The sequence below is a fragment of the Terrapene carolina genome, unplaced genomic scaffold (genome assembly GCF_002925995.2).
Source record: "Terrapene carolina triunguis isolate 2854851 unplaced genomic scaffold, T_m_triunguis-2.0 Scaffold31, whole genome shotgun sequence".
NCBI classification, from domain to species: domain Eukaryota; kingdom Metazoa; phylum Chordata; order Testudines; family Emydidae; genus Terrapene; species Terrapene triunguis.
This window is the reverse complement of record NW_020664382.1, coordinates 670,547-684,752: the sequence shown is the minus strand read 5'-3', so window position 1 is coordinate 684,752 and position 14,206 is coordinate 670,547. Positions and strand designations below refer to the sequence as shown.

Genomic DNA, 14,206 nt, shown 5'->3' with positions numbered 1-14,206 from the left:
GATGGAGGGCAATTGGGGGAGGAGCAGAGGAGCCATCCCATTGTTCACTGGAGTGAAAGGAAGCAGAGCTGCCCTAACCTGCTGGGTCCTACATGCTCCCTTCTCCCCTCCTGTAAGAACAGGGTCTGCCCCTGAGGGAAGGAGGAGAGAAACTCTGCCTGCAGTAGCTCTGATTGGCTGCTCTTCCCCAGAAGGGTGGTGAGTGGGGAAGGCAGCCAATCAGCAGGGGTTTCCCCCAGCCAGGGATGAAATTTGGGAGAGGGCTGGAGCTTCTCCCATCATGGCTCCAGCCCCAGCCATAATCATGTATCTCTTGAAGGGGAGAAGGTGTTAATTAACACTTAGAAGGTGTTAATTAACCATGAAACAGCAAGAGACAAGTCTTACAAAATCTGTGCAATAAGACCCATATATTAACCCCCTCACCATCCCCCCAATGTTGTGTTATAGTGTTATCTCAGTATAACTCCTGTGACAGGGTCAGGCCAGATGGCTACAGGAGAGTGATAGAAGGCAGATATATTAGCCCCAGATTAAGTAGGTCTCTTTTCCCTGGGTAAGGTAACAGGGAAGGTTCCAGAACAATCAGGAACTTTCTGGAAATAATTAAGGCAGACAGGCTGATTAGAACACCTGCAGCCAATCAAGAAGCTGCTAGAATCAATTAAGGCAGGCTAATCAGGGCACTTGGGTTTAAAAAGGAGCTCACTTCAGCTTGTGGTGTGGGTGTAAGGAGCTGAGAGTCAGAGGGTGTGCTGCTGGAGGACTGAGGGGTATAAGCATTAACAGACACCAAGAAGAAGGTCCTGTGGTGAGGATAAAGAAGGTGTTGGGAGGAGGCCATGGGGAAGTAGCCCAGGGAGTTGTAGCTGTTGTGCAGCTGTTCCAGGAGGCACTCTAGACAGCTGCAGTCCACAGGGCCCTGGGCTGGAACCTGGAGTAGAGGGCGGGACCGGGTTCCCCCCAAACCTCCCAATTGACCTGGACTGTGGGTTCTACCACAGGGGAAGGTCTCTGGGCTGTTCCCCAACCCACATGGTGAATCTCTGAGGCAAGAAAATCCGCCAATAAGCGCAGGACCCACCAAGATAGAGAAGGAACTTTGTCACACTCCTTATTTTAATTAAACTTTGTTCTTTAGTCAGATCATCCTGATCCACAGATTCCTTTGATGTCATTTCAGATGCGGTCAAATGTATGGGACCAAGGATTAGTCAATTAAAATCTTAGCCTCATCATTTTGAAAAATCTTCAGTGGCTTATTTCAGATTCATCTGAGGCAATAGCGCCTCTTGGTGAAGCAACTTTTTGTTGCTGGCTCTTGTCCTTTCGGGTAATGAAATTCAGGAGATTCAGGGCCGTCACCACTCCAAACACCATCTGCTTCTTGGCATAACTGCCATCTCCAATGTCTGTAAGCACACAGCAAAGTACATTACTGAGTTATCTGAAAAAGCAGTCCAAAAATGGCTGTGATTTTTATAAAGATAAGACCTCAAACAGGCCAGCATCATCCCTGCTATGATTCTACTAAAAAGGATTCCAGGCGCAACCCCACAGCAGTCAATCGGGTCACATCAGGGATTTATTGCGCAACAGTGAATTCTTTACCACTACAAGGAGTCTAATTTGTCACTTAACCTTATGAGACTTTTGTTCCAATGACTCCCCATCCCAAATCAATGATAATCTTTAACAGCAGCAGAGATAACTGTATTTATAAACAACCCTTGGCCCCCATTGCAGCTGACATAGTGCTGTACCACACCACTACCAAACAATATAAAGTGCAATAAAGTGTAACTTTTTAAAACACATGTCCTCTTAAAAGCAAACAAATAAAAAGCAGGTGAGGGTGTCTAAATCAAAGAATGAAGTATATGTTGGGAGGGATGGGAGGAAAGTAATAAAATGGGGTGAACTGTGGTCAGACTAAAATAGCACCTGTTGACTACTAAAAGTGTTCAAAAAGTGAGGTGAGTTTAGCTGGCTGAGTTTTTCTACCACCACCATTTTTTTCAGTGAAAATTTTTTGTCAAAATCAAAATGTTTAATAAAAAATTTGGTTTAGAAGACATTTTCGATTTTTCGACAAAAAAAATTAAACAAAAATTAAAAAAAAAAAAATTTATGAACCCCCCCCCCCCAAATCTTCCACAAACATTTTAAAATCAAATTGTTTTGGTCTTAATATTTTACAGAAAAATACCTGTTTTTTTCAACCCTCCACAGCTGAGATTGATGGCCAGCCTCCCCTTCCCACAGAGGAAGTATAATCACAGAGGGATTCACAGAGCCATTGCTTGATTTTCTTGTGTTGGGAGATGCATATGGATTTGCAGGGTCTGAGTTCAGCATGCTGGCCTGAGCCTCAAACTGCAGCCCCTTGCAGGCGAACAAACCAACATGGCATGCTATTTCACTAGCTCATGTGCATGAACGGGCTGTACATTTAACATTGTTCAACCATAAAATCAGCCTAATTACACCCTGAAGTTCTAATGTTATCCAGAGTGCAGTTATCTTGACTGCTTTGTTGTAGCAGTGAAATCTTAAACAAAGCACCTCCCATAAGAGAAGGCATCATCTACACTTACAAATTTTTACCACATAACTATGTGGTAAGGGGTGTTATTTTTGCCAACATAGGTAGATCTCTAAAAACCCTTGTGTGGATGCAGTTATACTAGCATAAGGGACTATATACTGGTTTAAGTTATTTCATTTCCCTGAGCCAGAAGAAGCTACGCCAGTCTCAGCACTTTTAGCCCAGTATAACTGCGTCTACACTAGGAAGGTTTCACTGCTCTATGGCAGCATCGGTAAAGTGGCAAAACTTTTTAAGTGTGAACAAAGCCTAAGAAATTATCCCCTTTGTGAAAACAGTTTGCTGAGGCTCTGGCTACACTACAGATGATGCAGCTGCGCTGCCGTAAGCTCTCTAATGTAGCTGCTCTAAGCGGACGCAAAAGCGCGTGCCTGTCGGCTTCATTACTCCAGCTCCCATGAGTGGTGACAGCTATGTCGGCAGGAGACGCTCTCCCACCTGCATAGCGCTGTCCACACTGACACTTAAGTTGGTGTAACTTACCTCGCTCAGGGGGTGGCTTATTCACACCCGAGTGACATAACTTATACCGACCTAAGCTGTAGTGTGTACATAGCCTGAGAACTCGACTCTGTCATTTACAGAGGCTCTCCAGGGCAGGCATTGTCATTTACTTTATATCTGTACAGCACCCAGCCCAATGGGGCTCTAGACTGATTGGAGCCAGACTGCCCTGGAGAACGCTACTCAGGGTGGAGGAGAGGGCCAGGTTCCGCTGCAACTCCGCTAGGAGGAGCTGCCCGTCGGGTCTCATCTCCAAATGGGAAAATCCAGCCCAGACCTGAGCACGCTTGGTACCATGATTCTGGGCAGAGCCATGGAGTGCTGCCTGGCACGCACGGGCTGGCTCAGTTCCTGGTGAGCAGAGTGACCAGGAGATGGTAGTGAGCAGACGGGGCACAGAAAACCAAAGTGCTGCCTGAGTGTGAACACACAGCAGAGTCGGGCAAAGCACGCCATGTGCTTGGGGGGCGTGAGGGAGGGCAGAAGAGCAATGACCCCCCTAGTGGCCAATATGGCTAAGAGGGCTTAGAGAGGCTGGCAAGTCTGATTGGAGCCCCTGGCAAGCAATTGCAATACGCCTAAAGAATAACAAAACAAACTTTTCCCCACCTTAATCACCTAACTTCACCCCACCCTTCTGAGTCCAGGTCTCAGCTGAGGAGAAGTGAATGGGACTCTCTGAGTATGTCTACACAGCAACTAAACACCCGCAGCTGGCCTGTGCCAGCCGACTCAGACTCAGGGGTCTCAGGCTGCGGGGTGTTTCACTGCTGTGTAGACGTCCGGGCTCGCGCTGGAGCCTGGGCTCTAGGGCCCTGTGAGGTGGGCGCTCCCAGAGCTCAGGGCACAGCCCGAGTCCGGATGTCTACACAGCAATGAAACAGCCCCGCAGCCCTAGCCCCGTGAGCCTGAGTCGAGCAGCATGGGCCAGCCACAGGGTTTTCTTTGCTGTGTAGACATACCCACTGTGGAGCCCATCAGTGTCATTCTTTCGTTGGCCAAACGGCTCACTCTGAAGTCCCACGAAGGATTCCCTCCTTCTCACAGCTAAGCAAGCTGCCCCACCCAACCCCTGCTATCTTAAAGAGCAAGTGACAAGAGAGAGCACTCTCCCTTCCATCTGCACAAACGTACGGGAGCTCTTGGGTTCAAGCCCAGGGGCAGGGAAGTGGGGAGCGCAGTCCCCTTAGCAAGCGCCTCTTCTCTGGCAGCTCCACCATTCTCAGTGGTACGCGTCTCCTCAGGTCTCCTATTAGGAATCCACTGGGGTATTAACACTGCTCTCAACAGCATTACCACACAAACTCCTTTCTGCAGCTGCTGCTGCACAGAGATGGGGGGACTCAGCCATGGCGGCTGTGTTACTACAATCCTGGCCAAAGGCTCCAGCTGGGATCAGGACACTGTTATGTTGGGTGCTGTACATGAACATAGTAAAGAACAGACACTCCCCTGAAGAGCCTACAATGCCAACAGACAACAGGTGAGAAAAAGGCAGTACTGTTATCCCTGGTTTAGAGATGGGAAACTGAGGCACAGAGACTGCGTGACTTGCCCGTGGTCGCGCACACAGTCCGCAGCAGAGCTGGGACTTGAACTCTGACTTCCTGAGTCTCAGTCTGGTGCCTTTTTACCACAGATCAGGCTTCCTCTTTTGATCATCTGGCCAAGAAATGACACTTTACAATAGCCATGAAGGCATCACTAAAATAAATCTGTTTGTGTCCAGCTGTAGAGGAAGTTAAATAATCAGAATAAGAACCTTAGTATTTCAGGCTCCCCCTGCCTCTCTTCATGCTACCATGCATGGGGCTTTGGAGAGGGGTGAATGGCCAGTGGATCCATGACTCTGCTGAGTGATGGGGAAAAATCCCTCATGCAGGAGGAGCATAGGGTTGCAGGTGCTACTGCCCAGCTGCTCTGCCCTGTTGTGAGGATTCCATTCCCCCAGGGAACGCCTGTGCAAAGCCCACATAATCTGATTGGTGCAGAAGTCAGAGTTTGACTTTTAAAGAGGTTCTTTCCTTTTCCTCATTAAAAGATACTTACATTGCATCTGATCATGTACAACTATAGCAAAATGATCATTCTCCAGGATATTAGAGAGGTTTCCAAGGTTGTCATCCAGGCTAATCTAAAGAGAGGGGACCAAAAATAAGAAAAAGGGCATTTAAACACTTCACTTTGTGACAGCATTAGGGACCCAATTCTTACTTTTAAAGCACAGTCCTGTGCTGGGGGCAGTATAGAGGTGGAGGAAGGGAATATCAGAAGGCACAGGTGTGCTGATGCAGATGCAGCACTTCCTGGAGCTTTGGGGAGTGCAGGAGAAACACAAAAACAAGCACAAAGGACTAAGTCCTCACCAGGTATAGTTTGGAGTAGCTCCATTAACCCCACTGGAGCTACATCAGTCTATACCACCTGAGGATCTGGCCCAGTGACGGTAGTCATCCCCAGACCTTGCATGGGAGCAGAGAAATTGGGGAATACCCCTTTTGCTCTCCCTCCTTTGCACATCTGCAGAAAGCCTAGCATAATCTAACTTGTAATTAGACAAGCCGTACAGTGGAATGCTTCAGAAACACAGGCTATATATAGGATCAGTCCTTGGAGTGGGGATAATGCCTTCTTTCTGTGTTAGGAGGTGCCTAGCTCGCCTCTGGGCTCTATTTGAAACAAGTCAATAATAACTGTAATACCTTTGAAAACTGGTCATTGATGACCTTGATGACTGGGTCTGAGAACTGAGCATTTCCAGCCAGCACGGAGGAGAGGATGTTACTGGGAGTCACCATTCCCAGAATGTGACTGTAAGAGAACAGCGAGATTTGCAAAGAGTCAGGCTTGAGGTGGTCAAATGGCTAAACAGTTTTTAGGGACCAATCCTGCTCCCTTTGAAGTTAATGACAAAATTTCCTGCCTTCAATGGGAGAAGGAGGTGGCCCTTAGTTCATCCGAGCATCTTTTAGTGGGTGCATGTCTTCCGGACTGTCATTTGTTGGAGTGTCACAGTAAAAACAAAGCTGAGAAAATCAGCTCACTGTTAGGTCATCTCTTTCTTTCTTCCTCCCTTCCTGGGCCAAGGTGGTGAGCCTATCCTCCTGTACTAGAATCAGTTTCCACCACTGCAGAACATATTTCTGACTTGTGAACCATCTGGTATGGGAGGAAGCAGCCAAGCAAAGTACATAGCAAGGAAATAATAACAGCACAACATTTAGATGCTAATATGGAGAGATGGGGATACAATTTCAGATTGGGAACGTTCCATCTCCAAACCAGAGCCTGGGGCCAGATCATTATTAGCTGAGACACACTGTGCTGTAGGAAAAGCTCAACTTGTTTAGCCAGTGAGGGACTCCATTGTATACCCCCAGCTGCTATTGTAGCTGTTTCATTAAAACATGCATCCTCAAGAGGAGGATCTCTCCCTAATAAAGTGTTTTTAACAGCAATTATTGTCTGAAATTTGCAGCTCGGGATTTAACATTTGAAGAAAAGTCAGCTAATGGGCATTTGCTGTCATTTACCAATGTGTTTCATATCTATGCCTTACCTTTACTGTACACTTATTGATTAGGAGCCTGGTCCAACACGCATTGACGTCAGTGGGTGTTGGATCTGGCCAGTTCTTCTCTTTGCTAATTTATGTAATGTTTCCTTGATGGGCCACATCTGTTATTACTGACTATAGCAAAAATGAGGATTTGAAACAATATAGGTAGCTGATCCTAAAAGGTGCTGAGCATGTGCAACTCCCATGCCACTCAGTGGGGCTCAGCATCTCTCAGGATTAGGCCCGTGTCATTATTTTTCACTTTACCGTACAAGTTTTTAAATGGTACATTAAAAAGTGTATTGAAGGGACTAAATGAATCAGGTTTATTGTACAACTATAAAGTATTTTGTCATTGGTTTCCTCATTGCTGTTATTCATTCACATAATCATCCACCCAACCAGTAAAAGAGATACCCAGATTCAGCAACCACTGGCGCCTGGGCATAGCCCTTCTCCTTGAGGATTTCGATTGCCTTTTGACAGTTGACTTCTGGGACAAGAAGCAGAGGGGCCGAGAGATTCAGCTTTTGCACCTTGACATTCCACCACCTATAGGAAAATGACAGCAGTTTATTGTTATTCACAAGCGTGAGGCATGTGTGGGGCTGAGTCTGAGCTGCTCCTTGTCTTGTTTAGACAGCGCTCTCTCAGATACAGACTACAGTATAGGCAGATTTAGACTGAGGTCACCACACTTGAGCTCAGATGTGTACTCAGGCAAGTGGCACTCCTGACTCAGGGCTTGAGCCTGCAGTGCTGAGCATGCTGTCCCTGATCCACCAAAGCCCTTAAGCAAGTGCTTAACTGTAAGAAGGGGAGTATTCTCACTTGACTTCACTTCTTTCATTTGTACCCTGGTTTCTTAAGGCCTGGAGCACGTAGCCCCAGCACAAAAAGAGAGTCCTACAACGCAGCAGGTATGGCTTCTGGAAGAAGGTTTGGATATTCCTGTTCTCTCTGAATGGAAGGAAATCTGCAAGTCGGAAGTCATCTGACATTAAAGGGCCCTTCAATCTAGCAGACAAAGGCAAAGCAAGATCTGATAGCTGTAACCCGAAATTAGAAAAACTCAAATTGGAAACATGGGCTGCGCGTGAACCGCTGGCTTAGGGAGGCTAGCCCCCAGCCCCGCCCCTTCCACCCTAGGCCCCACCCCTTCCATGCCCCCCTGGAACCCAGAGCCCCCCCACTGCAGCCACTGGCCCCTGCCTCAGGCTAGTGCCCTCAGCCCTGGAGGGCCACCCCGCAGTTCCCATAGCCCCAGGAGGGTGGGCAGTGCAGGCCCAGCCCGAGCCTGGGCCCTGGCACAGGGGAAGAGCCGCAGAGCCCAGAAGCAGGAGGCAGACTGGGGGCGGAGCATAGGCAGGGCCATGCTTGGTTGTTTGGGGAGGCTCAGCCTCCCCCAGGCTATGATACCCACCACCCATGACTGGAAATAAGATACAACTCTTTTTAACAACGAGGTTAATTAACCTTTGGAGCAACATCCCAAAGGATGTGGTAAATTCATCATCACTCGGAGTCTTTAAACTGAGATTAACTGTCTTTCTAAAAACTATGCTGTAGTACCCCTATGAGTCATTGGGCTCAAAAGTGTTCACTTATGGAGTAGAGAAGACTAAATTTCCTCCACTGCAAGAATCACTTGGCCAAATTCTATGGCCTGGGTTATGCAGGAGGTCAGACTAGATTATCACAATGATGCCTTGTGCCCTTAGAATCCATTAATCTAAAACGGAAACTTTATGTTTCCTGCCTGAATAGAAAACGGAGATATTTAAAAGGGCCCTTCATCTCTATTGTCTATGACAATTGTCACCACAGATCTGCTGAGAGCAGCCTTGCTGGGGAGGACATTTGACACTGACCTAGAAATTCATTCCAAATTGTTCTTCACTGTAGACAGACACAAGAGCCTGGTCTGTATGAAAGAATTAATTTCTGCAGAAAATAAACTCCTCCTTTATGGACTAGACCAATGAACAGGGAAACCAACATTTGAAAGAGAGTCACTGTCTGGGGCCAAAGCCTTAGGGCTTCAGCCTTGGGCAGTGGGGCTCAGATTACAGGCCCCCTGCCTGGGGCTGAAGCCCCTTGGGCTTGGGCTTCCCTCCGTCCCTCGGGCAGTGGGACAGTGGGGCTTTGGCTTTGCCTCCATCTCCCCCCCACCAGGGTGGCAGGACGGGCTCAGGCTTCAGTCCCCCCTCCTGGGGTCATGTAGCAATTTTTGTTGTCAGAAGGGGGTCACGGTGCAATGAAGTTTGAGAACCCCTGGCCTAGATTAACTTTTCAAAGGGACTGAATTATTCAAAGAAAATTAAAAATAGATGATCATTTCCAAATGCAGAGTGATTATTTCCCTAGCAATGAAGGCAGTTAATATAGAAGGAAGCAGAACCTTACCAAGGCTTGTGTTCCTGGACATTTTTTAGAAATCCATTCTTGCCCATCCACCTATCGTTCAAGAACTTGGACCTAGAAATCATCAGCAAAGAACAAGGAAGAAGTTTGTAATGCACCCAGCAAAAAATTGGGGGGGGGGGGGGGGAGGAGGAGGGATTTAAATGCATTAGGCCTTAATGTTTCACCATGGCTCCCATACTTTGAGCAATCAGCTGATGTTGGCCCCTTTTGAGGTGAATGGGAGGAGCAGGTGAAATTACACCAGTTATTTAGGTGCCTAAGTTTAAGCACCCAAGTTTGAAAATTTCAGCCTAGGTGATTTTTCCTGGAGCATAATAGAGTATGTCAGTGACGAGTGAAATAAAATCCAAGCGTTCTGACTCCCAGCCCTTTGCTCTTACCATTACACTATAATGTTTTGCACTCTTATGTTAATGTCCATATGAGGACTGCAAAGGCCCCCCCGTGAGGAAGATAAATTGACTCCTTATTTATGGTCTCATTCACCACTCCAGTTTTATGCTGGTGTAACTCCATTGATTTACATGTGCCTGCTTTCAGTGGTGTTACACTGGCAAAACAGAGTAGTGAAGTGGGTCCATAGTGTTTCCTCCTCTACTGACTGACTGAGGTAATTTCCCCTCTGCCACAGAGAATAACTGGCCATGTGACAGCAAAGCTTTTGTATGGCCACATTACTCATTTGGTCCGTGAATGTTATTTCCTGCTATGGCTGAACCCTGCAGCGCTGTCACCTCGGAGAAAGCAGCAGGTCGGAAGCACTACAGAAGAGGAGTCTTACATGTAGTTCCTGACGGAGTCGGGCAAGATGACAACACAGCGCTGACCCTCCGTCAGAGTCCTGGCAGCCTTCACAGCAATGGACATTGCACTGCCGGAGCTGCCACCTGACAAATGAACAAGAAAATAGACACACGCAAGAGCTAACAGTACATGAGACAATAACATATCATCACAGAGTGGCCTAGGGTAATGCCCCTGCAGTGACAGGCAGGGGACAGTTGGGTCAGGGTTCGGTAATGGGACACTGAACCTTTAGGGCATGATTCTCCTCTCACCGGCACCAGTGTGTATCAGGCATAACTCCAATAAAGCCGGTGCAGTTACACTGGTGTATGGGAGAGGAGAATCGGGCCTATAATCTTGTAAGCCCCTAGCTCCAACAGAGACCAGGTAGTGACCAAAGGAGAATGTGCAGGCGAGGGCTGTTGAATGGATTATGGGAGTGGTGATTCTAGTCCAGTTTGTGGCCCCATCACAAATGGCCCCATCATCACTCTGGGAGCAGTGTCTGCAGGGAGGACAAGGATTGAAAGGGCACGGCCCCAGTTCCTCAAAGGTATGTAGGCATCTAACTTCCATTGATTTCATATCTTTGAGGGTCTAGCCAGAGAGACCAAATTCCCTTCCAGCCTTTGAGATGGCCCTTTCAGGTGAGGGGCAGGGGGGCTGGGAGCAACTTGCCCATGCTGTCCTTGTTTTGTTGGTACAGAGAACATTTCACTCTCCAGAGCTGTTGAGCTAACACATTTTACAAGTGCTTAGTGCACTTTAAATAAATGGTCAAAAAGAAGGAAAATTAAAATTGCAATTATACATGGGATACCAGCCAATGATGGTGTTTAGGGCCGTGAATGTGTGTGTGTATGTGTGCGCACGTATCTGTGTGTTTTCGTTTTCCTGTGTGTAACTCAAAAAAAGGTCCTTGGCTTCTCACAGGTAATATTGGCTTCTCACCTGCTAATATTTCAGCTTAGAAAAGACTAAGGATCATAATAGTCCTCAGTCCATGTGCACTTCGCATTTCTGAACCAAATTTGGTCTTGGTGTGACACCATTGACCGCAAAAGGAATTACAGTATGAATGTAACACTTCTGAGTGCAAGTGACATTTTGTAAGTGAGTGAGTTGTAGTAATTCAGCAACAGAGGGTCCTGTGGCACCTTTAAGACTAACAGAAGTATTGGAGCATAAGCTTTCGTGGGTGAATGCCCACTTCATCAGACGCAAGTAAGTCAGTTTTGTAAATTAGCAGTACTCTAGCAAATGTAGAAAAAGTGCTTATTTTGTTGTCTATCATATGAAATCTCAGACATTAGGAGTTAAGTTTAGTCATAGATTGTTATTTATCATTTATATGGCAATTTTCTTTAGACTTGCAGATGCTGTCCTTTGAAATGTGGAAACATATCTTGGAGATAACCTTGAGTGTTGGAAGACACTTAAGGCCAATTTGTAAAGGTACTTATGTGCCTAACACCCACAGGTATCAATGGGAATCAGGAGCCAAAATACCTTTTAAAATGTGCTTCTTATATACTTGTGTTACATATATACCAAGGTAACATTTTCAGACTTAGGTGCCTAAAATTAAGCACCTAAATCCAAATGTAGGCATCTAAATAAAAGAGGCCTGATTTTTCAATGGTGCGTGCTGAGCACCTGCAGCTCCCTTGACTTCAATGGAAGTTGTGGTTTCTCACTACTTCTTTAGCTGTCAGCATGAGCCCATGTACTGGCTGGTATTGGATTTGAACCCATGAGCATCTGGCCCAGGGCTGAGAGTGCAGCCAGCTGAGTTGCACTGATACCTTGTGGAGTGGCACTGACGTCCAGCTGTAAACAGCATTTGCACAAGGACAACTGTTCATTTTGAAAAGCTGTTTGGTTTCTCTTACAAAGTATTTCTCCTTGCACCAGGGACTGGGAGCTGTAAGAACACCTTACTTTAACAGGACATCTCAAAACGTCCTGCTTCAATCCTTGCACCTTCCAGTATCATATGGCAACAGCTCAAAGACAGCAAATATAACCTCCTATGGCTGACTTAGTGGAGCTGCAGTTTTTGTCCGTTTGTCCTGCTCTGAATCCCACTAATCTTTCCACTCAGCTCATGTGACACTGCACCCAAAAAAGGTAGCCCCAGAAGTTCTACCTCCTTATGCAAAAGTGTGAACATGAGATGAGATTACAATTATTTAGCATGAGTCAGATCCAGGGCTGCTATAAATCATTGTAGCTCCATGAAATCAATTCACACCAACTCAGGATCTGGTCCCATCAGTATAGCATAGAGAATGTGCTCGGAACTGTATAAGACACAAAAACACAGACATCGCCTGCCCTGAAGAGCTTTCTAGTCTAAAATGATTAAAAGATGGAATTAAAATGGAAAATGTTTATGAACAGATATAACATTCTTCAGTAATTTACCACACAATAATCCTTCCTCTCTAATCAGCCTGCGAGCCATGAGAAAGGAGTCTGCGTCATTGGACTTGCACCACAGATCCACCACCTGAAAGGAAGGAGAGAAAGATTTTAGGGTCCTAGACATGTTATTTTGGGCTCTACCCCTCTGGCGCATTCTGCTCTGTACAGGAGGCCGGGTTTTCAGAGGAGCTGAGCACCTGCACTTCCATCAGCATCAAATCACTTTCCGCTGCACTTGAAAATGAACACATATGGCAAAGCACGTGTAGGCTTCATCCTCAGCTTCCACTGGAGTGAATTTTAATTAATTAATTAATTCCTCATATGCTCCTGCCAACGCTGCAGAAGTAAAACTGTTAGTGTCTAATGTGTTTTGAGTAGTGGTGGGCTGAGGAAGTGGTGGTCAGATCCCTGTCGGGGTCAGGGTTAAGCTAGGGTTCAGGGTTTTGCTGAACCAGGGTTAAGGTTCAGGGAGAGATTCAGTAGTGCTGATGGCTTGCAAAATGCTTTGGCAGAGATTTCAGGCCGAAACCCTAGGGATGGGTTCAAATTAAAGCGCTGTAATTCAACCAGATCTAAAACATGAAGGGGCTCACACCTGAGGTTCTGGTTTTGTGTGCGACTCCGAGAACCAGGCTGAGTGTTTTCCTGCGGAGATGGGGAGTGGGGAAGGAGGCCATTCAGGCTGTGAAGAACTCTGACTGGCAACTGGGTATGGGTCAGACTGGTGGGCAAGGGAGTTGCTGTGTGAAGGAGAAAGTGAGACGACGTTGCGTTGCACTTCTGGCAATTTTTGTTTGTTTATAACTGTCTCTCTGTTTGCCTGCTGTGTCTTTTAGATTGTAAGCTCTTCAGGGCAAGGTCTCTGACTTCCATAGGTGTGTCTACACTGCAATCACAGGTGTGAGTGCAGCTTGTGAAGACATACCCACGATAACTTTAATCTAGCTAACTCAGGGACCAGTAGCAGGGAAGCTGCAGCAGCGTGAGCTTCAGCACTGGCTGTCCGAGCCCGCCCAGAAACCTTGGTAATTACTCCGGCAGACGGCCTGTACCGCAGCCCACGCTGCTGCAGCTTTATTTCTACCAGCATCTGAGCTAGCTACACTAAAGCTAGTGTGTGGTATGTCTAGAAATAATCTCTGTGTACACAGCAGCTAGCACTATCGGATCCTATTCCTGGTCAGGGCCTTCAGGCTCTATTAGAATTCAAATAGTAAATAACGATAATAATGAAAAGCACTGGGACCCATTATTAACAAGGCCATAAGAACTGCCTGAAAGTTTGTAAAGAAAGATAGAACAATGGAGTGCAGTGTTGCAGCATATTTCTGGTTGTCTCTTAAATTTGGCTTCTCCCTGCAGCTCATTTAGGTCAGACATATGGAGAATGGTGCCATGGGTTTGGCAGGTTCTAAGCCACCAGCGATAGCTTCTTTTGCATTGGTAACTACTTCAGCTAACTTTCAACAATTAGTGATGGACCAGAACTGGACGCTGGAGCTGAACACTTCTGAACGTGGGGACAGTTTGGTCCGAGAGCCAAACTTCATGGCTGGGCACTAACCACTCCTCCCTCCCCACTTCCCCATTGCTTCTCACAATTCTACATACTGATCTGTCAAGGACAGTTGGGATAAAGTCATGTCCAATCCCCTCTACTTCCATGGTTGCGTCCTCTGCCGTGTTCAGCTCACTGGGCAGAGCGACAATGGAACCTTCAGGATCTACACCAACAATCTGAAAGGGAAGAATCACTTGTTAGCCACACTAAGAACCTAGGGAAAATGAAGCAGAAACATCTCCAATGAAAAAATTACCAGTGTTCATATAACCATATTTGGCTGCAAAACGTTTTTCTTCCCAAGGTATGCATGAATATTCCTGTCCATTGG

At 46.6% G+C, this 14,206-nt stretch overlaps 1 protein-coding gene across 1 annotated transcript in view; it reads right to left on the bottom strand.

The window, feature by feature from the left end:
- Positions 1–1,141: 1,141 nt before the first annotated feature.
- The window catches only part of LOC113406449 (cystathionine beta-synthase-like), a 39,205-nt gene continuing 26,140 nt past the window's right edge, over positions 1,142–14,206 (bottom strand). Inside the window, exons 8-15 of the mRNA XM_026651464.1 lie at positions 13,926–14,051; positions 12,312–12,396; positions 9,880–9,985; positions 9,078–9,149; positions 7,089–7,223; positions 5,815–5,923; positions 5,162–5,246; positions 1,142–1,412 (exon numbers count right to left, since the gene is read on the bottom strand). Coding sequence (XP_026507249.1) covers positions 1,252–1,412; positions 5,162–5,246; positions 5,815–5,923; positions 7,089–7,223; positions 9,078–9,149; positions 9,880–9,985; positions 12,312–12,396; positions 13,926–14,051 — 879 coding nt within the window. The 3' untranslated portion in view covers positions 1,142–1,251. The remainder of the gene's footprint in view (positions 1,413–5,161; positions 5,247–5,814; positions 5,924–7,088; positions 7,224–9,077; positions 9,150–9,879; positions 9,986–12,311; positions 12,397–13,925; positions 14,052–14,206) is intronic.